General features: G+C 45.3%; 2 protein-coding genes across 2 annotated transcripts in view; one reads left to right on the top strand and one right to left on the bottom strand.

The window, feature by feature from the left end:
* Positions 1–616: 616 nt before the first annotated feature.
* On the bottom strand, positions 617–21,377 carry ILDR1 (immunoglobulin like domain containing receptor 1). The gene is made up of 8 exons (XM_090056449.1): positions 20,692–21,377; positions 17,230–17,400; positions 15,829–15,978; positions 13,959–14,078; positions 13,682–13,828; positions 10,183–10,314; positions 6,954–7,798; positions 617–5,408 (listed from the first exon to the last, which is right to left on the bottom strand). Exons 1-8 carry the CDS (start codon positions 20,744–20,746, stop codon positions 5,367–5,369), a joined length of 1,662 nt encoding a protein of 553 aa, XP_089912575.1. The 5' UTR covers positions 20,747–21,377; the 3' UTR covers positions 617–5,366.
* A 2,993-nt stretch (positions 21,378–24,370) lies between these two features.
* Positions 24,371–26,859, top strand: part of CFAP44 (cilia and flagella associated protein 44) — a 60,871-nt gene continuing 58,382 nt past the window's right edge. Inside the window, exon 1 of the mRNA XM_090040923.1 lies at positions 24,371–24,488. Within this exon, the coding sequence (XP_089897049.1) occupies positions 24,371–24,488 (118 nt within the window). The remainder of the gene's footprint in view (positions 24,489–26,859) is intronic.

The following is a 26,859-nucleotide window of genomic DNA, read 5'->3' as shown; positions in this document are numbered from 1 at the left end:
CAACAGTGAAGACTTCGTTGAGGGTTTGTAGCAATATTCTTCAAACTAACCACAAACTGCCTGACACATGAATACTACTTCTTTACAACTGTCAGAAAACTGTGTGTGAACAAACTGCAATATTTGCAGCTGTTCTTTGCAATTATTTGTCTCACTCCAATACAGAGAGTAGATATCTAAAACACATGGTACCATTATTGTTCCCGGGTTACATAAGATATTAAATTCCCCAAATTTATTTGAAAACTGCAAAACTAAATTCATTTCAGCTACAGACTTCAAATTATTTTTTCCTGAAGAATGTCCATATCAGCAGATTTTTTTTTCCATTTGAATTTTAACAAGAAATATGAACAGAAGGTTCAAACATGGTTAATTCTAGAACTTTTAGAATAAGTTTCCTTCTCTCTACTAGATAGTGGGAATGGAGAAAAAGAAGCTATCTTTGCTGGATGTAAGTAACCTAAATTAAGCAATTAGTACAATTATATTGCACTACAGTATATTGCAATATTATATTGCAATACAGTACACTGTATTGTGGCAGGATTCAGCAGGTGGCATTGTTACACAGTCTTCCATGTTTTTTTCTTAATGTATAATGAGAAGACACTGTGCAAGGGTTTGAGCAAAGCAGCATGGTAGAGGATGGTGAAGGGAGAGAGTGCTGTGCATAAAGGGGACTTTGCTTTCTGCCTTGGCCTCCAATTAGAACTTATTTTTGAGAGTCAGTGTTAATCCCTGCAACTTGGGCAATAGGGCTGATAGGCTGATACTGAAAAAAAAGGAACTGTACTGCATGCTGCTTTGCTCATCTCATTGCAAGTATGGACACTTTAACGAAGCAATTTATGCTTAAGAATACTCAGTGTCCATGATTTACCCTTTTCAAGGAGACTGACCTGTATGGTCCTGGACATCTGCTACTTCTTATAGCAGAGGCACACTGCTGGTATACAAACAGGATGCTGATTGTGAAGGAAAGTAATTCTTTAATATCAATGCAAACATCCATAGACTTTTCATAACTAATACAAACTATTAAGCAGCCATGATCAACAAAATCATAAGCCATCCAAACTATGCAAGTCCCGCCACCAACACATGGTTACAGTCTTTTGAAATTCAAAACAAGATCCATCCACAGCGATCAAATCTCAGAGGGTCATTTCCCAGGAGGAATACAGCCCTCTTCCTTCTGTTCCAGTTGCTGCAGTGTCAGGGCTAGTGCAACAGAAGCACAGACAAAATCTTGTCCTTTCACCTGAAGTTAGCCAGCCACTCCTGGCTACTTGATGGTCAACTTGATATCACCATCCTTCAGCTATTGACCAGATGCAAGAGCATCTCTACCTGATGAGCATCGCCCTCAAATACTATATGAGACCAGTTAGCCCAGCATGGAACAAGTTTAACTCATTGGTAAGTGCAGGTTACATATGCCTCTCTGCATAAGAGCCAGAAAGCAGTTTGTTACAGTCACTTGGAATAGAGATTAATTCTTGAATTCAAGCCATAAATAGACTCATGCTTTTAGCTCTGGAAGTCCCTGTTTCAGCCTCTGCAGTACTGGCCACCAACTGCAGACCTCCAAGGAAAACCTGGCAAAGTTTCTTGCTGATCAAGAAGAGGGAGTTGTATGTTTATCTTGGCCTCCATCCCAAGATATGGACCCAGAAATATCACTGGCACATGGGGGACTGTGGGAAAGCAATATCTTCTCCAGCCCCCGAGCAGATTCTGAACCTAGCTGCCACTGCTTCAGACAGTCATACTGGGACACTGCTACTGCGATGGTACAGTACAAATGCAAGCAAAACCATGGAATTGAGCTGGGGAGAGGTGCCCAGGATAAATATTTATCCATATATCTGTGTAGTTATCTGGTGTATATGCAGCCCCAGGGAAGGGAAAAGCCACTTGCTCCACTATATGTCTTCTCATTTTGGACTGGAACATTTAAAACTAGTACAAACAGTAGAAAATGTCCTCATGGCAACAACCTTGAAAAAATTAACTGGATGATGTAATGCATAGAGACTAGGTTGGTCAAGACCTGTGATTACAAAATGCACAAGCAGTGCCCAGAGTGCTGATCATCCTCAATTCAGGAAAGTGCCTTTGCAAAGCAGTTTTGCTGTGGAGATGGGAAGTATCCAGTCATCCAGTCTTTTGGAATAGGCCAAAAGAAAATCTCATGAGGTTCAATAAGGACAAGCACAAAGTCCTACTTAGGGCAGTAGAATCCCATGCACCAGTACCGACTGGGGGCTGACTGGCTGGGCAGCAGCTCTGCAGAAAAGGGGCTGGGGGTTATAGTGAGATGGATACGAGTTAGCAGTATGCCCTTGTTGCCAAGAAAACTAACAGCATACTGGGCTGCATTGGTAGGAACACTGCCAGCAAATCAAGGGAAGTGATCACTTCCATCTATTCAGCACTGGTGAGGCCACATCTGCAGTACAGTACTTTGCCCAGTTTTGGGTCCATACTATAGAAAGGATGCAAACAAGTTGGATAGAGTCCAGCAGAGGGCAATGAAAATGGTTTGGAGGCTGGGGCACATGACTTCCGAGGAGAGGGGCTTATTAAGTCTGCAGAAGAGAAGACTAAGAGGGGATTTGATAGCAGCCTTCAACTACCTGCAGGGTGGGGCCAAAGAGGGTGGAGCTGGACTGTTCTTAGTGATGACAACACAAGGAGCAGCAGTCTCAAGCTGCAGCAAGGGAAGTTTAGGTTCGATATTAGGAAAAATTCTCTCACTAGGAGGGTAGTAAAGGTAGTAAAATACTGGAACAAGTTATCCAAAGAGGTGGTAGACTCTCCATCCTTGGAGGCTTTTAAGGCCTGGCTCAACAAAGCCTTGGCTGAGATGATCTAGTTGGGCATGATCCTGCTTTAAGCAGTCGGTTGGACTAGATGGCCTCCTGAGGCCCCTTCCAACCCTCATTTTCTATGATTCTGTGAACATCCAAGAAAGGGCTTTTTGTTGCATATTCAAAGTAGCAAACCAAATCACGTCAAGAAAGTCACTTGCTGTTTTTCCTACAGAAATTAGTTTTTTAAAGCAATCTCTCTGCTACTAAATACAAGTGCATCTACATGGGAAGTTTACTACATAGTTGACCAAGGAACTATACAGTAAACATTTCTTAGGGCATACAGAACTAATAAAATCTGCAGCAGGGTAGTCTTGTAAAATACAAGTACAACCCCCACCATGGAGTTTTTTTGTGAGCAGCAGTGCATGTGTAGATGCTGCACTGACAGGGTGAGGCAGACTACCTCAGTGCAGGGCTAGTCAGTAGGCACCCCCCATGCTGAAGCACCCTGCACCCCAACCAGCCGTTCTGCAGCACATGGAGATGGGAGAGCTGTCTCAGGGTGCCACTCTGTGGCTGGCTGGGGCACAGCGTGCCTTGGTAAAGGGGCTCTGCAACACTTGGAGACAGAGGAGTAGCCCTGGGCTGGCTGCTCCCCCATCTTCATGTGCTGCTCTGCAGCTGCCTGGGGCACAGTGTGCCTCCATGTGGGGGGCTGCCTGCCAGCTAGCTAGCCCCATGCTAAGACACTCTGTGTCCCAGTTAGCCTCCCTGCAGCACATAGAGCCCAGTCACAGCAGCCCTGGCCTGGCAGGCTGAGCCCCTGGGTCCCCTGCCAACCTGGACTGCTCTGAACAGGATCTATGTGGTGTGTGCGAGTAAACTCTGAGGCAATTTGCTCTGGAATTTTTTGCTCCCTAGCACATGATCAAATGATATGCCATGGAACAAGTAACTCTGGAGCAATAAACTCCGGAGTTTATTGGTCTGCAGTAATTGTACATGTAGACACACCCACAGGGTAAGCTAACAGGTTATCCCCCCCACAATCCAGCAGTCTCCATGCTACAGATCAGCTGAACAATGTGTGGGGTTATCAACCTTTTTAGACTTGAAACACCCCTCAATAGGGCCCAAGACACCCCTCAGAAAATGCACCCTTCTTTTCTGTAAAAAATGAATAAAAAAACCAATAAATCAGTTTTCCTGTTACAAAGAACTCAGAAAGACCCCAACAAGTCAACATGTTTTTAACTTTGGATTCCTATTTGAAACTTCTCATGCTAAAATTACGTGGCACCCCTCAACACCCTTGAAAGTATCTCAAGGCATCCCAAGGTGCTGCAACACCCTCATTGAGAATCACTGGGGTGGACAGTAAGGATTAGCTTTGTAACAGCAGTACTAAGAGCAGAATGCAAGACTGAAAGATTTCTGCTAGAGCCCATTTCCCTCATATACCAAATTTGGGAGGATAAGGAGCAACAGGGGAAAGCTAAGCAGAGAAGATGCTGGGGAAAAGGTAGATTCCTCCAAAGAGATATCCATACAGGTCATGATTTTCAGAGCTGTTGGGGCATCTCCTGCTCCCCATGGCCTCAAATGCAGGTTGGACAAGCTCAGGAATTTTGAGGGAAAAAAGTCAGGACCGCAGTACCCAGGAGAGTAGCTACCCACCATCTTAGGCCCTGAGAACAAAACAGCAGCCTGCAATACCTGAACCTTGGTAGATCAACATGCTCCCAAGTTGAAAGTACTGAAGTCCAGGTCAATGGGCAGGACAGAGCACCTCAAGCTCCTTATGAAGGTCTCTGTGCTGGGGCAGATAGATTTGTTGATACAAACCAGACCAGTTAGTAATGTTCATCAAGCACAGAAGTTGCTGAGAGCTCTCTGGGTGTGTGCAGCTATCACCAGATGCAGTAAGGCATTCTGATGTTTCCATTACCTCACAGAAACAAGTTTGCTTGAGTCCATTAAGGGGCAAACAGGAAACTACTTCATTATCACAGTGTACAATCAGATGTTTGCTGGTGAATCTTACACTCACACACACCATATTTGCTGGCATCCTGAATCAAAGAAATGAGACACTGTCCTGTCACCCTATGGGCTCTGCCTGAGTATTAACTGGGTGAGCAGTTTGCAAAGGAGGAGTGTTCCAAGGGCTTCCTTCTTAGTTCCAGGACATCCAACTGGATAAAAAGGTAGGCTCATAGCAGAGGAACATGCTCTTGAACACAGAAAAAAAAAAGTGTCTTCCCTTCAAAAGGAATGCTTTCAAACTATGGCCTGTTAACTACTTAAATTCCTTGGATAGGGAACTGATATCAAGACATTAGATGGTATTATGAGCCAGGCATCTTGTGGCCCTTAGGCACAGATTTCCTCAGTCAAATGCAGTGGGAACCTGCTTTATCCTCCTGAGCAGGATACCTGCAGCAAATCAGAAGCAGTCATGTCAATGTATGTGCAGGAAAGGCAGAGAGGGACCCTGGCAAAGCAGAACCATAAGGAATCTTGGCCCTTTCAGCACAGCAGACATTAGATGACAACGCTTCTTCCACTGCGGGAGCTTCCTCGATCCTGTGAGAGAAAACAAGACACATTCAGAAGTGTGATGGGAAGCACAGAAAGCTTAGAGAGCTGAGGGGTACAAGATGCTTCATATCTGCACTACTGCTAGGGCTGAATCTGGGGAAATTTAAAAGGGGGAAACTTCTAAACTTCTCCCTGTAGCATGGGGAAGACTGAAGGGAACTGTGAGGCATGACCTATGTGAGAACAGCCCTGTATCTTAGTGTCCCACACAAGTGAAATGGGGGACATTGAAAAACTGGAAGGTTTAAAAATAATTAGGGAACAAAACTGGATAAAACTGGAGGCTGTGAATGGGCTATCAAGTCTTCCATACAGATTGCCAGTACAAACCACATTGCAGGCTGAAGAAGGAAAATGGAGTGAAAGACTGCTCAGTGCCTTATGTGACAACTTCAGTTTTAGGTGGTGCTGTACTGAAGCTAGCCCATGGTTTTTGGGCCTTTCTCTCTTTATAAAATCTATTCTCGAGCCAAAAGTATAGCTGAGAGAGATCCAATAAAAAGATATCACCAAAGAATCCTTGCCTCTTTTATATTTCCTGGACCATCATGGCCACAACATCACTTTAGCCCTACTACCACATGGAATATACTGAAATTAGCAATTTACCAGGGGCCCAGATGTGAAGCAGGGCAACATGCTTGAAAGCTTGGCTAATATCTGGTCTCAACTATGCAGTGGGTACAATAAAATCATATTGCCAAAAACCCCTCACCTTCAGTTCTCAGTATAGGTCCTTGTGAGCTAGATATCCTTACTAGAATGGTTCAGCATCTTTTAAGAGGCCCACTAATACAGGAACTTAAATACAACTCTGAGCATTTATGTTTGAAAATTGTGGCCATATAAAAAAATCTTAGTGGTATTTATACAAGTATGCTAAATTGTGTTTCTAACATAATGATTCTCAACCAATTTGGACTGGAGTTGCCTCTTATTGGACTCAAGGCACCCCTCTATAACTTTGTGAATTGAATTGCACCCAAATTCAGAAGCTAATTTATAGATTACAGTACTTGTCTCCTTGCAGGGGTGGGGCTGGCAGTGGGGATAGGGGATCATCTAGGCAGAGACAAGCCTAAGTCTGCTCTACCTGCTCAGTTTGCCCGCTTACCCCCTCACACCTCACAGCACCCTTCAAAAAGGTCTGTCAGCATGCCCTGGCACCTTAGCTGAGAATCACTGCTCAGACAAAGTATATATATATTTTTTTACATGGCAGTAATAAGCATAGCAAAGATAGAAAGAAAGCAACAGGAAAAAAAGGGGGTTGGTTATGGGGGACTCTCAGCACATCTAACTTGGAGACCTCCTTCCCAAGGTAGCCCCAGGAAGAACCACCTATTTGTCTGAGACAGACCACCACCACCAGTCAATGTGCAGTCAATTCAGCATCTTCTTCCCAATCTCCTCAGGCAAACTGCAGGGTACCCAATGCTCCCTGACCTCTACCTTGACATTTCCTAGACTGCAGCGGGTACTCAACACCCATCAAACCAAACCTGTCAGAGTGAAACAGAGAGAACTCACCGATTGCTGCCCTGTGCTGTTTCTGGGCTTGCCACTCTTGGTTGGGATGATCTCCAGTGAGCGGTAACTGGGAGGTTTGTCCTCGGGCCAGTTTGGGGAACGGTGGTGGCGTGGCCTGCGAGTCCCTGGGGAATGCTCCCGGTCATCCATAGAGCTCCATGACTCTCTCCCTGATGGTGGAGAGTAGCTGCGAGGCCGCCGCCGCTTCCAGTTCTCTGAATTGTTGCTCCGTCTGATAGGGCGCTGATAGTCTCGTCTACCTGAGGCTGGGGGCCTTGAGTCATAGTGGCGCCCTGAGCACTCCCTGATTTCTCCCTCCCCAGAATAGGAGTTGAAGTTGCCACCATTCCTACCCCTTTCTGGCTGTCTTGTAGGTGATGTGTCCCATCGAGAGCTCTGGTGTCTGCTATTGTAGCTGGCATCCCTCTGCCTTCGAGGATGCTGGTCTCGCCACCTGTCCCAGGACCCCTGCTCATAGCTGGAGTAGGAATCTCCATCCTGAGACTGGTGTCGCCTCCTGTTTTCCCTCTCATTTTCTATTGTGGAGTCCCAGGATCCTGCAGTCCAGGCAGTTTGCTGCAGGCGTGATGAGCTGCTGGTCCTCTGTGAGGAAGGGGCATGCTTGATGATGGGAGGCAGATGGATTACTCTACGCTCCACAATCTCTGTGTCCAGGGAGGAAAGGATGCTGGAATGCTGGCCAGCCCCAATTTTTTGGGAGGGTGGCAAGGGCTGGGAGGGGTTGAATTTTTGGATCTCAGATTCCAGATAGTCCAAGACCCTGTTGCTGGGAGGCAACTGGCCCTGCGATGGCACCATGGGGAGGCTGCTCTGCAGAGAGACATCTGTGGATAGAGGACAAAGGGAGCAGTAGTGTGAGATGTTTCTCTTGCTGCTAACATTCGAAGGGTCTGAACCAGATCAGAGCTTCTCTTTCCTCCTTACCCACCCCTTCATTGTGACCCTCTTGTTCCCTCATTTCTTCACCATGTCAAGAGGACCAAAGACAAACTATCAGTGGGTGAGAGCATTATCTATGCTCTGGGGAACTTAAGCAGCAAGAGTTCATGAATAATATGTGTACATGCATCTTTGATGCTCTCAAACATGTCCTGACCCTCTACCCTGGCCCTGGAAGTGAAACTGCTCTGGACCCATCCCCTATTGCTACTCTCAAGTGTGCAGGAGACAAGGAGCCAGGGAATGGTGGTGGACCTGCCCCCACAACACCTTCATCTCCTCATTTCCAGATCTAGTGTATGCCAGAGGGAACAGGGCATGCTTAAGAACAGTACCTACTCTGTTGGGTACTTCCTAGGATTGCCAGTCTAGGAACCATTCTTCTGATCTAGGGCTGGACAACTTCTAAGCAGGCAGGGGCCAGGAGCCTTCAGGCTGCACCTTCCCCCCCACCACTGCAGTGTATGTGCAGGCAGCCCTACTCCCTTCCCCCTCACATTGCTGCTCTGCATATGAGCTGCCCCTTCTTCAGCTTCCTCACTGCACAGTGCTGTGGGCTCCCCTAGTGCTGTGGGCTTCACCACTCCATTCACTGAGGTGGGAGCAGGAAGCAAAAGCTGAAGGAGGGAAAAAACCCTGGTGGCAGCAGGAGCCAGAGCAATAAGGGGGATGTTAGCTTGGTAGGGGCTCAGGGGCTACATATTAGCCCCTTGCAAGCTGCATGCAGCTTGGAGGCTGCTAACTGGACAACTCTGTTCCAATTTATATATTCAGAGAAGAATCCATTTTCTGTAGGGAAGAGATAACAGTTCACTACCTTACGGCTTACATCAAAAACCAAAGGGAATGCCTTGGTTTACGCAGCAAATATTGTTTAGCTGGAGTTAAATACAAATTCTGTTCTCTTACAGTAGTGATTAAAACATTTTGGACATTAAAAGTAGGCAGCAGACTGAAAACTAATTTAAAGGAAAATTAAGAGAAAAAAAAATGGAGAAGAATGGAAATACAGACTCGAAGCAGCTCCAACTCCACCCTTTCCCTCTGTCAGTATGCACCTACGGTGGATGCCTGCATAAAGTGTCAGAGCACCCACATTGTACATCATGGTGGCTGAGTCTCAGACTCATTTTAGCTGATAGAGCACACCATGCCTAGAAATCTAAATGTAGCCACAAAACTGGGGTATAAGATGTTAGGAACTGTAGGAGTTAGAACTGATTGGCTATCCAAAGCTAACATGCATGGGAGTAAGGTAGTCAAAGTCAGTCATAAAATAACACTGCAGTCATTGTTGGAAATATGTAATCAAAATCTACTAATCATACCTCTTGAAACTACAACAAAAGATGTTTTTTAGTATAGATGTATAGTTGGTGGAACTGCTTTGTAAAACTTGTTTCAAACTGATTGTGAGCAAGGGTAGTGTTAAAGTTATTTGGGAGAAAATTATGCTGCTTTCCCCTATTTTATGAATGTTTATATATTTTGTTTTATTTCCTGTAATAAATACTTTCCTGCTTTGCTAAGGTTAAAAACAACAAAACAAATTCTTCTTATTTTTCCCTTCAGTTTTTGACACACATTTGCACTCTTAATTCACTTTGCAGGGGGGACCACCTAGAAAGAGATGTAACCAGAGACATTAAGTTTCAACTCCTCCTTTGTTTCCCAGTTAAACATAATATTGGACGTCTTCTCTCCAGTGTCATTGGAGAGAAAGCTATTTGGTTCTCAGTCATTTATGCAGACTAGCACCACACAAACAAGTTGCGCTCCACTTAATTGTATCAGTGTCTGCTATAAGGGATGGACCATGACAAACACAGCAGGACAGAGACTGTATTCTTTCCCCCCTTGGGAATGAGATGGCTGAGGGAGTGCTTACAGTCACTTCAGCATAGTTCAGAGCTGGCTGCAAGCCAGCTGCCCATAGGAATTTATCTGCGCCAGCATGGAGCTTGGCACAGATCACCTCAGTATTGTCACTTAGCTTCTCAAGCCATTTTTGCAGTCTGTGCCGACTTCTGGGCTGGTGTGGCCACACTGCTAACAGTACTCAAGTTCGCCAGTTTAAAGTTAATGCTGGTAAGTGTAGACTACACTGCAGTTAGAACAACAATTCAGTGAAGATGCATCTGAATCATGGCAGTAATGTCTTTCTGCCACACCAAGGCCTACAGGCTACAATCAAGCCATTGGACCCCAAGGGAGTGGCCCAGTTCAATTTACCAGCCTTCTCTCTCTTCAGAGACACCCAAGACCTCACCTCGTTGCAGCAGCGGGTTCAGCTGGTAGGTAGAGAGCTGGGAGTTCTTGTCACCTCCCATGTAGAATGGAGATTGTGACATCCATGGCACAAGGGACTGAGCCTGCTTCAGGAACCGGTGTCGTGCCAAGACTAGGAGGGAAGAGACACATTTAAAGACCCTATCTCAAGTGCCCATCCCTGCAGCCCACACCAGCCAGCTTTCCTTCATAGGATGTCAGCATGTGGGTGTCAGCTATAGACAAACAGTTAAGAGAGCAACAGCATAAACAGCTCTCTTCATCATGGGGTAAACCTGAAACAAAGAGGAAAAGTTTCCACCATGGAATGAGAGATGCCGCAGAGCTGAGGTTGTGATCCAGCCAAAGGCATCTAGGAAAGTTTCAGTGTCATCGATAGTTACAGACTGTACCTTTAAACATGAGGGGTATTTTTACATGTGCAGCAGGGAGGGTGCTTTAATTAGAGTGGCTCTGAGCTTTAGTTAAAGGGCTCCACTGACATTTTGAAGCATGAGGACACTGATACACGAGATGCAGAGGCATGCTCCAGAAGATTCGATTAATTGAGTCTGCTCCGATGTGCTGTAACTACAGTATGTTGGAGCAGCCTCCCTTCATGTCTGCAGGCACAGTCTACTTTCTTTTTTGCTAGGGGCTGGGTGGTGAAGAGGTTAATGCTGTTACCTTTCTTTATAGTGCCAGGCACCCTTCTTCCTTCTTAACCCAGCTCTACTTCCTTAAGCCTCATCTTATTGATTTCCATTTCCCTTTTTCTGTCCAGACTTACAGGAAAAGGGGTCACAATGAGCTCCTTGCCCCCTTTCATGCAGACTTTCCAAATCCAGCCATTCCATCATCTACAGTATATCTGAAAAGCCATCCTTTCTTCTCTCCCTCAAAGCTAATGGCACTCAGCTCCACCCTGCCCTACTTTTGTCTGCATAATTTCAACCTCCCTCATTCTGGCCTCCCTGACACACTTGCTGCTCCTTTCGTAGTACACATACTAGAATTATCTTCCCTGCTCATCAGTTTGTCTTTCTCCAACCCCCTCCCAGCTCTGAGTTCAGTGATTTTAGGAAAGAAAATAATTCCCCTGTTCCACCAAATAGAATGTAATCCCGTGGGTATGTGAGGAAGGTTCACTTTTCATCTTTTAAAGGCTCTAGAGACGCTAGTCCTAATTCTAGACTGAGAAATGCTGGTGTGAGAGAGTTGGAAAATAGGTGTATGTGGCAGAACTTGTCCTTGGTTTGGCATTTGACAGACATGGAGAACAAGCATCATTTACTTCAGCAATGGAGTGGGAGAGGTTTGTAACAGAAAAAGGCAGGAGAAAAGAAGGCACGTCATGTACACATGCCTTCACCCTGAGGGTGAAGTTACGTGTTAAACTTACACCATGCTAAGGATACTTAAAATGCAACTATCTGCACATTAAAGCTCACTAAGTCATGCAAAATGCCTTCTGAGCATCTCAAAGTTAAGCCACCTCAGGCAAGGATGAACTCTGGGCTGTGCCAGTTAGCTCATGTTAGGGTAACTTCAGTCTGCTCCATGGAGAAAAAAAGAAAAAGAGCCATTTGCAATCCTACAGCATCCCAGGATGCACTACTCCATACCCCACTCCCCACCACCACCCAGAGCAGGGGTAGAGCCCAGGCATCCTGGCTCCTAGCCATGGACCTGCTCACCAGCCCACTAGTGGCAAGTCAGAGCTGTGCAGCCAAGCAGCCATATTAATGTACCATCCCTCACGGCATGTTCTAGGGTTAAACTTTAACACCACTTAGACCATACTAAACCTGTGGAATGTTAAGTGTAACATGTAACTTTACCCGCATCTTTCATGCCAAAGGTCTTATGTGAGAGCTATGGGAAAGGCAGCTGTTTGTAGTAGGGATAAATCTAGTCCATTATACTTTGGTTGTATATTCAAAATAAACCCTCCAAACCATGCAAAAAAACTCATTCGATTTTATGACCAAAATCAACACTAGACCCAATAAGGATCTGGGCTTTGAAATAACAGTCACCTACACATCAGTGGCACCTTAGCTTGTTTCAGAAGATGTAGAGCACCCTCTTGTGGCTTGTATTTGCCAAGAAACTATAAATTTCACCCATGCCGTACATTTCTTTTAGTGGGGGATTTTCATCTGAAGAGACCATATACTTTTGTTATACTGTAGAACTATCAAGACTGTCCTGTATTTTATGGGATACTGGGACTTCCTGAGATGCCTCCAGAATCCCAGTCTTTCTTTGCTGAAATGTACTAGACTCCTCACAGAGAACACTCAAAAATTAATAAGAGAAAGGAAAAAGAGAATGGAGCATGAGATGGCATGGACTGTGTGGAACAGCAGGCCAAAACCTCCTCTCCTCCCACTGAGTATACTGGAGTCTAAGTCCCCCAGATCCCAACATGAAGAGAAATAGAATGATCTGTGCTCTTCACCATAGAGCCAGACAGGGGCAGAACAGCCCATGCTCTAGTGACCACATGAGTTAGTAAGCACAGTACAGGAACAAACCAAGTCCTCCAGACTAAGTGAGAACCTACCCACATCCCCCCTCAGGTAGGGGCACTACAAGAATTAGAGAAAGGAAGAGGGGTCTTTATTCTTCAGGGTCCTCCCCATCTCCCAGGGCCTGAAAGAAGATAAGCAGCAATATTCCCCTCAGGGACACCAGCATCCCTACCTGATTTCAACCTCTGCCGTCAACTGTTTCACTTTAGAGTCCTTAAAACAGTCATCATAATATTTTAACGCACTGAAGAAGGACTGCACTGCACACACTCCACACCAGAAATAGCTGAACAAACTATTTTGGGGGCTAGCTCCTCTGCTTCCCTTAGCTTCTGGAAATTTGCCAATCCCAACCCAGTTAACACCTTTAGCCATGTGTCTCTGAAAGGGTATCCTAAAAAATGGCAGCTCCTTACTTACCAATCCACTCCCAGTGGTACTCAGCGTCACTTCAGCTGGCAAGCCTGGCTAATACAAGCTTTTGATGCACCTTATTTTTGTTAACCCAGCAGAATGTGCATGGGTAAGTGAAGAAATGGTAACAAAAGCTCCCTGTTCCTGAGGGACAAGCTGCCACAATTTAGCTTCCAGTTATCATGAAGAAAGAGCCCCCATGAAGCAGCTAACATTCACCAAACCCCTTGCTCCTCTTACTCAGTGGCAAGTTGCTGTGTGGGGAGAAAGAAAGGAGCTGGTGGCAAGGACAGAGACAGGGTTGCAACGTGTGGAGGACTCCTTCGGAAGTGGAGGGGCACGGTGGAGGGTATGGGAGCCATTTTTTTAGACCCGTTTCTCTCACTGTCAGGTTGATGATGTGGGTATAATAGAGTGTCACAGACTAGTTTGCTTCCAAACACATGGATGAAGCAGGGCTAAACATGTTATGCATGAAACATTTCATGCTAACAAAAGCAACAGCACATGGAATATATATATGCACCCATACATTCGTCTGCTCCTCACCTTCTTCATTGCAGCAGCACCGAGCTGGACAGCAGGGACACTGGATATGGCAGCAGCAGTATTGGGGACAACACTGGCAACAGCACACCCCAATCAGCAAGAGGAAGAGGAGACCACCAAGAACGATGAAGATCACGGTTAGCCAATCTAACATGGGGGAGAAGGGAAGCCAGTGTTTGAGAGAGATAGAGAGAGAGAATTTTTGGAGATGGTTGGGATGAGAGATGGTAAACAGCAGGAGTGACAGGTGGACAGGAGAACAGACACTGGCACTTACGTAAAACAATTAGCTTAACCTCTTTGTCAGGGTCACCAGATGTGTCTCCAGGAGCCTCAACAATACAGTAGTACATTCCATGGTCCCACCACATTACTTCATTAATCACAAGATCTGCTTCTAGAGGAGAGAGAGAGAGAGAAAAAATGCTAGGAGCAATGGGCACTTTGGGGATGACACTGCTCTTAGACCCTAGCGTAACAAACACTTGTGCCGCAGATGACACAGAAGAGTGCTTGGTGTTTGCAGCTTTGATGGGGGCTGGTGCCCTTCATCTTCAAATAACACAGGACACTGCACTTTAACTTGAGCAATAGTTCCTCTAGTAGGTACAGAAGTATGTCCCATATCCTGTGTGCCAATAAGGCAACATGACTAATTAGTGTACTATACCCTGTCTCTGCTGCAAACACCACAAAACCTCTGTTGTACACACTTCTCTTGCTTCTTAGGTTTCAGCTCATCATTTCTCTTCCCTCAAAGGAATCATCTTCTGGTTTTACCCTGATGGTCAAGGTGGTCAGTCAGCCACATCACAGCAAGTTACTGAATAAGAAGAAAAATTTCCCTGATATCACACTTCCTGTCCACTTCAGATCTAGCCACTGATGTACCAAGGCTGGTGTCCCAACATCTCTCAATTATGCCTAATCAGGACAGGGGGACACCGGGTGCCTAAACATGAGCAGCAAAGCTGATCTGATGCACTGGAATTCCAGCGTGTTGGAGTAGACTTGATCAAATCAAGTCTGCTGGAGTGTGGCATTTGCTATGCTCCAGCCGCCTCCAGCATCTTGTGTATTAGCATCTCTGTGTTTAAAAATGGCAGTGGGGGCACCTGAACTAAAGCTTGTTTGACAAGCTCATCAAACAAGCTTTAGTTCAGGCACCCCTGCCACATTTTTAAGCATGGGTATACACAAGATGTGGCGGTGCTTTAATTAAAGCGGTTCTCAGAGCCACTCTAATTAAAGCGCTGACCCTCTCACCCCCAGAGCAGATATAAAATGCACATTAAGCCCAATAAGTAAATTGCAGGAGTGGCTACCAAATACTCCTTCAGAAGAAAATGAAACCCACTTAAAAATGGCCAATTACTCAAAACTCTAGAATGAGAAAAATTATAGAAAATTGTAGGAATCATAGACAAGTAGGGCTGGAAAGGATCTCTATATGTCATCTACTCCAACGCCCTGCCCGAGGCAGGTTCATCCATATCCAAATCATTCTATACAGATCTATAATCTAACCTCTTCGTAAAACTATTGTCAACCCTGACACAGCACAAGACGCAATGTCTTAACCTGCCATACACAAAGCAAGGGGACCATGACAGCCAAAGTCTTGCTTCTGTAAAAGGTTGTTAATATATGCTCAAGAGATCCCAGGAAGAGGGTCACACTTCCTGCTACAAAGGAAAGAAACCCCCCCCCATGATCTGTACCAATCATACCTTGGGGTAAAATTCTTCCTGACCGCAAATATAGCAATTGGTCTGACCTTGAGCAGAGGGGCAAGACCCTCTAGCCAGTAACCTCCAGCTTTAAGTCTCAGTAAAAGCATCTTCAGCCTTGGCTGCAGCCAATACTCATGCAATGCCATAAACACTAAGCTGTAGTACTCAGTTTACCATGCCAGATGTCTGAGTGCCATTATCTGAGCTCTTGCTTGGGGAGTTGTAAACATAGTTCAGTGATAATCCTTAGCAGGAATCTGGCTACAGCTCTGACTCACAGACTTGTGTAAGTCACAGACACAGCTGGCCACACTCATACTTCACTAAGTGATTTCAGGCAGGCAGGAAAGATGTTAGACAGTTACTGCATTTGCATACCTCCTTTACAGGCCCCTTAATCAGCTGGTGACTTACGGTTCTGAATGGTGATCTTGCGCTGCCTGTAATCCATGCCAAGCACAGGCTCATTCTGTCCACGTTTCTGAATGATGTTGCGGACCTCCCGCTGACTATCATTGCAGTCATCTGATGGGTCCTGGCCAAGAGCTAAACCAGCCTGGTAGGCTACAAATAAACCATCTTACACCACTGAAATAGCAATGATATCAGTCCACCTTTGAGTGAAAAGATCATCTTGATTTGCCACAAAGGGTGCAGTTAATCTCACATCCCTGTGTAATGAGCAAATATGCACACAGACCCACCATGTTTGGTCATAAAGAATGGAATAAGGAAGCAAATCTTTTACAGAATCAAATACAATGAATGGAGATGAAAAGTTAAATTCTCTCTGCTTAGCTAAGAGTGCAGGTACTGCAAAGAAGGAAAATCTTGCAACCACTGTGCTTAACACAATGGGAAATCAGGAAGGAGGGGGAAGGGGGGGGGAAAAAAAATCAGTCCTCTGTGTGTAGAAGGAATCAGAAACATACAGCCCACTGGAACAACTGAAGCAACCTCAACTTTTTAAAAAAAACACGACTTTTAAAACCATGCAGATTTTGCCTTCCTTTTCCCCAGCCTTTCTGTGACACCTGGCTTGCAAGCAGGGAAAGCACCGTCTTTCCAATGATATGGAATGGAGGGGAACATAATTAATAGAGCCAGGGGAAATGTGGTCGTTTAGTTGCTTTTTATTTGTATGAAAACAAGCTAGCAACATAATACAGTCTTGCACTTGCAGGTGATCTGGTGAATTAATCATTTGGTGCATGAAGGGGAATTAATCATATGTATTTGCTACCCCTGTCCCTCTTTAACAGGGCTAGGCTCTTGGGGCTTTATCACAAAGCAGAGATGAGGAGAATGGTTATTAAAAAGCTTCTTTGTTCTGACCTTTGGTACTCTCAGTGTAGCCGAGCCAGAGAGAGCATCACTGACAGTAACGTGATTATTCATGAGTCTTTCTACTTTACTCTCTTAAAAATGATAGTGCCCGTTTTTTTGCCTTCCAGCTGGGACCATGGGGGCCTATATTTTTCACCCCACCAAAATGGTTCTCAGATGTAGTCTTTTTGCTATCAACCATCACTGCCTGCAGGACTTTTGTTTCCAGCTGCAGAGGCAGAGCTCTGAGCCTCTGGGTTCCATGCCTGCCAGTGAAGGTAGCAGTGCCACTGCTGTTGGATACAACGACAAGGGGGAAGATATACAGCTAGCAGTGAGATTTCTGTGAGGTAAAACTGCTCCCCCACTGAGGATCCCTACCACAAGCTGAGTGAGTCCAGGAAGCAGTTCACAGCAGACACCTGAACTCTCCCATATGTCTCCCTCAATTGCACGGGGAATCCCTGGGAGGAGGAATATGGAACTCACAGGCAGAGTAGTAATCAAAGACGGGATCCTTGCAGAAGGATTTGAAGCGCCAAGTCACTATGACATCTTGCAGCTGCGCTGAGGTGCTGTAGTCACACTGGAGGGTTACAGATGCAAAGAGCATGGTGTAACGCTTTTTATCCTGTACTGTGACCAGCAGGGAAAGGCAGCCTGTGGATAAGGACACCAGTCAATGGGAATGGATATCACATAAAGACAGCCATTTGGAGCAGACCAACAACAGCACCGACATTGTGCCCTTCTATTAAAACTTACCCCCACAGGATATCATAGCATTTCCCGCACGGTACTTTAAGGGAAACCTCAGGTACATTTGCCAGGGATCACACAGGAAAACAATAGCAAAACCAGGACTAGGACTGGGGGGGACCTACTCCCCATTTCTTATATATGGCACACATTAGTCCATCTAATCTGGTTCCCATTTGAAGTGACCATTACTGGCCCTAGTCTGAGAGAAAAGAAAGCAAGGTATGAATGACGCACCCCGTACTGTCTTTCTTTGTGCAGTACTAGATCATGGGGAGAAATGTCCACCTGAGCCATGTTTGTGATTCTTCTATGCTCTGAAGCACATGTTCCTACACACACACTATCCTGCTAGCCTTTGCTACCCCACTTTTATATAAACAGTGATTCTCAACCTGGGCACCTGAGAAACTCAAGTGTGTTGCAGAGTGCTGTGCAATATTAGTACTGTTAGGTGTGCATATATTCTGACCTGTTGTGGTCTTTCTGAGTTCTTCGCAATAGAAGAATTGATCTATGATTTTGCCATAGTCAAAAAATTAGCAAAAGCCAAGAGCTGAAGGGTGCCTTGAGTCTAAAAACATTTGAGAACCACTGATACAAAGCACCCAATCATTTCTGTATTGTTGGACTATTCGCCACAATATTTTCTGGCAGCAACAGAGACATAAAACAACACTGCTTCTTTCCATAGTACACTTTAACAGACCAGTCGAAGGCAATCTATTTATCATCAATTGTTCTTTATTCATTACGTAGCTTTTTGTTGGGGTTTTTTCGTTTTGTTTGCTATCTTCTCACCTCATCCAGGCACCAGTCCCTTTGTGTCATTTTACATCCCAAATAATTGCATTTCCTGAGCAAGTTTTTAAAATGTTTCAAATAAGCTATACATAAGGTTAGATGTATTCCATTGTTTTCCCTATCAAATGTAAACAAGATAACACACAGAGAGATATGCTTGTTATAAATAATAGCAAAGCTATCACCAGCACCCTTAGATAAGGTAATACAAACACTGAGGAAGAAATGTAGGATACAGTACCCCGTATAAGGAAGGGCACGGTAAGGGAAGAATGGAAAAGCTTAAGGCAGAGATTGTCAAAGGCACAAAAGGTATCCCAATCATCCTACAACTAAACCTCTGGAAAACATTACATTTATCACAGCATTAACACGTTAGTTGTGTGATATATTGCAACATGCCACACAAGCAAGTATCTATCATGTGATGAAATGGCAAACCAGCCATAAAAGATATTGCTTGTTAAATGTGGAACATCTTTGTGCTTGGCTTGTATCATCCTTTAATTTGAATGTATGGCATGCATTTTAAATTCATAGTGAGACAAGCCCCTTGCTTTCATGGTCTTAATGTTTCCCTCCATCACTTGCTATCAGCATTAAAGGGAGAGTGACTTCACAGTGACATCTTGGTCATGTCTACTATCACCTTTCTTTCAGCATCCTCTTAATGGAAGGGTATAAAGTCTTGCAGAAATGTTGCCAAAACCTTTGTGGATATGAAGTCCACAGTTTACCACAACAAAATGGGACTGAGAGAAGGTAAAGTGTCTACCTCACTTAGCTATATCACAGCTAAGGTTGTCTCTCACCTCGTCCCACCTAGGATTTTGCAGCAAGATGACTATCTCGCCATGAAAAAACTACACATACACACTTTTTGCAGTGAAAACAACCATTACTGACAACGTATTTAGTTGATTATATATTCAGAGGATCAGATTCTAACCTCTCCAGTGTTTGATCTACTGATTCTCAGTCAGGGTTTTGTAAGATACTTTTAAGGGTGCCTTAGGGTGCCATATAATATTAGCACTGTTAGGTGTGCAAATATCTACACATGATTCACGAGATAATCCCAAAGATTTCAAACAGGAAGCCATAATGTCAAAACCATTCTGACCTATCTTTCCAAGTTCTCTGCAACAGAGTGATGACTCTAGTATTTTTTCTGTAGTCAAAAAACAATTTAAAAAAAAAGATCTGGCTTTAACCAAGAGTTGCCTTAAGTCTAAAAAGGTTGAAAACCACTGATCTGGTCAAAACAACAGAATATCCATTTCCACAACATCCCTGCAACCATCTCTCTCAAGAAGGAATCAGATAGCTAGAATCCAAATAATCCATTTAATCTGTATAAAGTTTTAAGATCCACAAATGTTTTTTAATATCACTGCCTCTGCTTTATAGATGGAAAAAGAGCTGAAAAGGTAAGCCTAGTTTAAAAAATATGAAGAACCTAGAGTACCTCCTCAAAGAGTTAGGATATGGAGGGACTCAACAGCTCAGAATATGAGGCTAATTGAGTCACTCAAGGCCATTTAAGTCAGTTTCAGAAATTAAAAAAAAGAATCTAGGTGCTTTGGCCTCAAGCCTAGTGCCCTATGGAGTATACTGCCTCTCCTCTTTGCTTGAAAGAGAAGAGCCAGATGCTACCCATCTATTGATACCTCATCTGTGAAAGTGAAAAGCCACTGCTCTTCCTCATTGATGAAGCCAAATTTTAGCCAGAACACAACATGGTAATGCAGCTCTTTGAATAGCAGCGATGTGCACACAAAACCCTGCTATTTTGTTTTCTATACCAACTCCCTAGCAAAGCTCTCAAACATCATATTTGAGGCCAAATCATCCAGAAATTGTCCAGCCACCAGCAATCCTTCTAAGATGCTAGGATCCTTGCAGGCTGCTGGATGCCAGAAGGGAACAGGGGAGGGTTGAGAGCAGCGATTTCTCAGGAGAGGGTCCATTCCCAGGAAGGCTTCGTCTCCCAACAGCAGCTGAAGCTTGGGCCCTCACTGCAAAGCACAGCTCAGTGGGGAGCGAAAATAGAGGAGGCAAGTACCACCACCCTCCCTTCTCCCTTCCCCTGTGAAAGGCTTGGCCCCTCTACACAGCAGAAGTGACCTCACAGAGCTGGACACCCTGCATCACTCCTTCCCACAGCTGCCTGCCCATTTTGGAGAATCCAGCTCAGCCTGGCAAAAACCCAACACCCACTCCTGTAGCAAGTGCTGCCCCTGGGACAAAGGGAAAGCTCCCAAAGGGGCAGCCCCTAGCCCCAAAACTGCTAGAGCGAAGGGACTGAGGAGGTGGTGCCCAAGGGGGTAGGAGGGCTGCAAATAGCAGGGGAAGATTGCACAGCGCCCGCCCCCTGCCCACACTCACCTGCAGGCAGCCAGGTGAGAAGCAGCACCTGCTGCAGCCGCCAGCTCCAGGCCATGGCGCCTGCTTCTTCTGCCTGGATCGCTCACCCAGAGGTCACCCTTGAGGCTCCCAGCTGGCCACCTAGCTCTGGCTGCACCTGTACCTGGCTCAGCTAGAAATCCATGTCCCTGCTTCCTCCAACTTTGCTCACTCCTTCTGCCTGTATTCCCCGCCCCCAACTTCCCGCTATTCCTGGCAGGCAACAAGTTCCCCCAGGGAACTGTCCTTCCTCCCCCACACTTTGCCACTCCCTCTCCACCTGCAGTGGCTGATACTTTCCCTGCCCCTCCTATCTCCTATGCACCAGAGCTCCTGAAAGTGTTGCACCCTCCTCTCTAAGGCTACAAACCCCTCCTCCTCTTGTCCCTCTTTCACTGTCACCTGCAGCTGCTTCCTCCCTCCCCAGAGTCACTCCGCCTTCCCTTCTTCAACTCAAAGATCCTCCCCAGACAGAAGTCCCCGAGCCCTGGCCAGGTCTGCCCATCCCAGCTCATTATTGCCTGAGTGAATTAAGCTGGCACAAGGGCAGCTGGAAACAAAGACCTGGCTCTTAGCCATATTCCTGTGGATCACACCCTCCTTCTGCACACTCACAGGTCCAGCTCAGTTAATGTTAGCATAACCCCAGCTCTCAGTGCTTAGGAAGAGCCCTGCCTCCTGGTTGTACTTGAGATTCTTTTTTTTAAAGTGTGTTTACATCAGAGGCTCCTCCCAATTCTTACTTCCTTTTGGGAAAACCACCATGTCTCTGGTTTCACGTTGGAGCAGACATGCATGCTGAAGGAATCTATAGTTCTGTTTTACCATTCCAACAAAAATGCTTTCTCCCCCTGTTCACAAGGTGGGCGTGTGTAATAGGTTGAGGTGCCTCTTTGATAGCTGAGCAGTCGTGTCCCTTTCAACATCAGAATGTATCATGAATATTGAGAGACAGACAAGGTTCTTTGGGTAGATGTAATAACTTTTATTAGACCAACTAAACAGAATATTGAATAGAATTGAATATCATGAATATTGATGACAGTAGCCTTGCATTACTGTGTTGAGAACTAAAACTACCCCTGCTTTACAGGACCAAGGCAGAGTTTTTGTGTGTGGGACCACAGGTAAAACACAGGTTTCACATGTCAGACCACACTGCAGTCTCAGATGCAGGGCAGCAAAGTAGTTCTAACCCTTGCTAAATCCAAATCTGCTGCTGCTGCTCCCCCTATGAAGCTCAACAAGTGGAAACTGGCTCCAAACAACTAGAACTAACTACAGTCTGGCCCTGAAGTGGGACTGACACTCAGGTAACCCTCTTCCTCCTTAAAATGCCCTAAACACAGGGCTAGAGAGTCAAGTTACTTCTCCCTGTCTCATTTGCCTTTGTAGCTGCCTCTTCCTGCACTAACAGAACAACAGAGCTCATAGCTCTTTCTGTTCCCTCCTCTTGAAATGTAAAACCCCTGCCCTTACATTCTTTCCTACCTGAGTCAAGTCACCTCCCTCTGTACCCCATCCTGCAACAGAGAAGGTGAACAGGAAGAATTCCCTTTATCTACTTCTCACTCAATCTCCTCCCTGAAACTTCAGCATTTTTCCTGCATTTACTTCCTAGCTAAACAACCTCTGCACCCTCACAAGCACAATACATTGGCATGCAAACAATAAAGCCATTCCCCTTCCCAGCCTGTGAGCCAAATTAATTGACTTCAGGTTCTAATACCTGGTAGTTCCCTTGCAATGGAAGCAGCCTGCTAGAGCAGGACCTCAAGTGAGACTTAATGAAATAATTGTTCATGCATACTTACGATGTAATTTTCAAATGCTTATAACTTTGGTAAATATAAACCTAGCAAAGCCTTTCTAGTACAGACCAAATTTTCAGCTTCAAACATCCTCCATTTGGGGTGCAGTCCTGTTTTAAAAGAATAGGGTTAGAATTAATTTATATAGAGAAAAGTAAGTATGTAACTTTTTTTCCAGGGACTTCTGAGGTAACAGCCACTGAAGAGATTTTGCTCAAATTTCCCACAAAAATTCACTCATTGAAACTAGGCCTGGAAAAATTCAGTCCAAAAAGGGTATGAAACAAGGGGGTGAGAGGTTGGTTATATCATTAATTGGACCAAAGGCAGCTGAGTGCCCAAAAAGCTTGTCAAATTTTTCTCCAATAAAAGATCACAACCAACAGGCCCCTATCCCCAAACCCTTGCTTCTTACATATTATCCGAACCATCATGGTTATAGCCCCATACCTACCCTGCTGAAAGGTGAAAGTTCTGGGGAGTTGTTATGACTCTGTGGAAATAGCAGGAAACAATAGATTAATGTTTAATAATCTTACAGTAGTGTTAAAGTGATGATGTTGTCACTGTGGTCTACAAATCATGGGAAAGGCACCTCTATCTTAACTATGCAGTTGGTCCAATAAAATATATCACCCTAAGAAATCCTTGCCTCGTCAATACTTTTACCTGTGAGCATTATCATGATCTCTGGACTTGGCACAGGTCTTATCACTGCCAGCTTTGCATAGGGCTGGTTAAAACACTGCCCCCAAGCCTGTGCTTTCAGGAGCTGTGCGACATGAGACCCACAAGAACAAAATGAGATACTGCTTGTGACCCTATGTTGCAAGGTTGTGTGGTACTAAATGCTTTGTCGTACTCAAGGATAGTTTAAAGACATCCAAGGAACTGTAGTAGTATTCAAGCAGAGCTGGACTGGAACCAAATGAAGGGCAGGGAGAGCTCAAGTATCTACAGACTTAAATCTGCTTGCAGCTTTGCACCCAACTCTAGTGTAGAGCTTAATTACAGTTATGCCCCTAGCCATGAGGTGGGAAATGTCTTCACTGCTGTAAGAGATCCTAGAAGCTGAAGCTAAGGCAGGGCTATCAGATCTTAAGAGACACCTTGTTTGGTTCACAGGAGACAGTGGCAGGCAGCCAGAGGCAGTGTTTAGAGTGTGTTTTACAAAGTAAAACTATGAGAGAGAGAGAGCGCATTGTAAAAGCACTAAGATCTGGAAGTTGGCAGAATTTTAAACAATTGGTTGTATTTGGGGCAAAAAGTCACAGATGGGGCCAACAACATTTTATGCCTGCAGAAGAAACACCCCCTATCTGTTACACACACATCCTGAAACACACATTGTCTCGTGCATGTCCTAATGACACATGTCCTCACACAGGATGATACCCACCCATTCTCACACACGTGCCCGGACACACACACACTTCTCAAGTGTCCTAATGACACACGCACAAGTGCATCCTGACACATGCACCTTTCACACACACATCCTAATGACACATACACTTGTTCTAACGACACACCCTACCAATACACACTCATCTTTCATACAAGTGACCTGACACCCTTCATCTCTCACACCAATCACTCCCACACACACCCCCTCATCTCACACAAACGTGCCCTGAAACACACCCACCTCTCACACACGATTCCTAATGACATACACGTCCTAATAACACGTGCACACCTGTCTCACGCATATACTCACATGTCTTTATGACACACACGCTTCTGTCTCTCTCTCCCTCAGTCTCTCACACACACCACCCCCACGAGGCACACTCCACGCCACAGACTGCTGAGAGCAACACAGCCCCGCCCCACCTCTACGCCCGAGCATGCGCACTGGATCCGCGCCGGCCGGGCTCGGACTCCATTTCCCAGGAGGCGCCGCGGTCCTGCAGCGGTTGCCTAGCAGCCAGGTAAACGAAGGGATGGAGGAGGAGGTGGCCGCAGGTACCGAGTGCAGGGGCGGGTGTGGGGGGACCCCCGCGGGGGAGAGGGTCGTACCATTCCGCACCGCCTCAGGGGGGCCCGCCCTGCTCCACACTGCGCCCCCTCTGCAGAGACCCGGCCTCGAGCGGTGCCCTACAGGGGATCCCCGCCCCTCCTGTTCCCATGGGGTGCCCCGTGCAGGGGATGCCGCCCCTGCTGCCTCAGGGGCTTTCTGAGCTCATTGCACTTTCTAAACTCGGCTCCCCATTACATGCCATTTTTTTGAGTGGGAAACAAGGGTTTTGGGTAGTATCTGTAATAGATCTCCTTTCTATCCTGGAGCTTCCATGCATGTGTCTAGCTATAAACTGAGCCGCAAGTTGGTATTGCACACAGCGGTGCACTGAAACCACCTGCTGGTAGAGAAATAACCTCCCTGTAGTTATCACAGGTAAATACTACCTTGCCATGAAGGATTATGCTTATAAAAAGAAATCAAAAGACATTGCCATACCCCAGCGGTTCCCAATCCGCGGTACGGGTACCACCAGTGGTACACAGACAACCTGTCAGTGGTATGTGTTAACAGATTTATTATAATTACTTTATGTGACAAAAATTTGCTGGTGGTAGTTAAGGTTGTATCATTTTAAATTGTCGGTGGGTAATCTGTTAGAGTTTGGGAACTGCTGCCGTAAGCAGAATACAGGAGCAGAAAACTTCCTAAATGACAAGGGTCAACCCAGTTTGATAGCCCTGCATATGCAGCCCAGTCATCCCAAAAGGAGTTCTCTCCCTCTTTATCCCCTCTCCCCAGTATCTTTTCTTAAAGCCTTCTCCTGAGCCACAGTGCAAAGGCAGAAGGAAATTGAACTACGGTTAATATTTCATTCACTAGGAACCAGATAATAGTGAACCGACCCCTGCCCCCAGTCCCTGCTGTACATATATATATAAACACAAATGTGCTGCAACTTTTCCTTAGAAAAACTGCAAAAAAACCAACTCCCTGCCTTAAAGGAGGCATGCCTGAAAAACAAGCCCTTCTCTTACCAAAGTTCATTCAGTCCCTGTCTTAACTGATAGCTGCATTTACAATTCGTTCAGTCAGGGGTTGTATCTGATTTCCTAAAAGGGCACAGGTTGCAGGTACTCTTATTCAGAAAAAAGACCTGCATCATACAGCTACTGTAGGTCTTGTGAAGTTGGGCTCCATCTGATTGTCTTGTCATGCACTGATCGTAGGGAGAATTGTAGGGCCCCACGGGAGACTTCCGTCTGACCTACGGCTGCCTTTCAGCTCCTCTTGACTTAGCTGAAATAAGCTGTGCCTGCTGTTTCTCATGACCACGTTCAAAACTGCTCCTTTTATTACTTGCTGCAGCTGCAGTTTTACATTTCACTGCTATATATTAAGATCCTTTATAAATTGTTCTTTTTATTGCAAGTTAATGAGTAACTGCTGTGTTGGTGTGACCTGTTCTGTGTTTCCTCTTCACAAAAGGCCTGACAGTAACCTTTATTCACACCAACAGATTTTAACAGAGCTGAGGATTTGGCTTATATGACAAAAGGGCATCTGGATGATGTGGAGAATAGACAGTTTTAGCAGCTAATGTCAGAATTGTGCATACATTCTATTTTTATTTAACATGTAAATATCTTATACATATGTAACGCATAAGCAAGGTGCAAAGGCTGCCTGCTAATGTGGTCTTTCTGACACAGGGGTGACTCTAGCTCTTGGACTGCAACACATGCATAGAGGGTTCATAAGAGAAAGGAATAGGACAGCAGAAGATGGGAATGGGCTCATACTAATGCAGGAAAAGGAGGGAAAGGGGAAAAAATGAACTGGTTGTTGGAGAAGTTTTACAGTTTGAAACAGTTTTACTTCTTTATTATCTATAATGTGTAATCATACAGGTACAGTAATATAACTTACTTAAAAAAGGACGCACAACCCAGAGAACCACTGTTCATAGTGACCAATTATTCTTTCCCTGTACTGCAAAGGGAGAGGTTTGTACAAGGATGCTGTGCCTGAATCCTGTTTGGCTTCTCCATCTTCTTCACAGTTCATGTGACCGGACTCTGGAATAGACTTCCAGCAGGGATGGTGCAGGCACCTACCTTGAGATCTTCAAAAGGAGACTAGATGCACAACTTGCTGAGGTTATTTAACCCTAGCAGTCTTTTCAGCCCAGAGCAGAGGGGTTGGACCGATGATCTCACAAGGTCCCTTCCAGCCCTAAACTTCTGTGAATCTGTGAACCTTTTGTATCCCAGTCTCTGATTAGATTTCTTGTTCATTTGAAGCCCAACCTCTAGGGAAGGGAAAGTGTTTTCCATCTCTGCTGCTGTTTCTAGAGCAGGGATGGGCAAAATACAG

The sequence above is a fragment of the Crocodylus siamensis genome, chromosome 1 (genome assembly GCF_052110815.1).
Source record: "Crocodylus siamensis isolate JL-2025a chromosome 1, ASM5211081v1, whole genome shotgun sequence".
NCBI classification, from domain to species: Eukaryota; Metazoa; Chordata; order Crocodylia; family Crocodylidae; genus Crocodylus; species Crocodylus siamensis.
The sequence above is the reverse complement of the archived record's forward strand: the minus strand, read 5'-3'. Positions and strand labels throughout refer to the sequence as shown.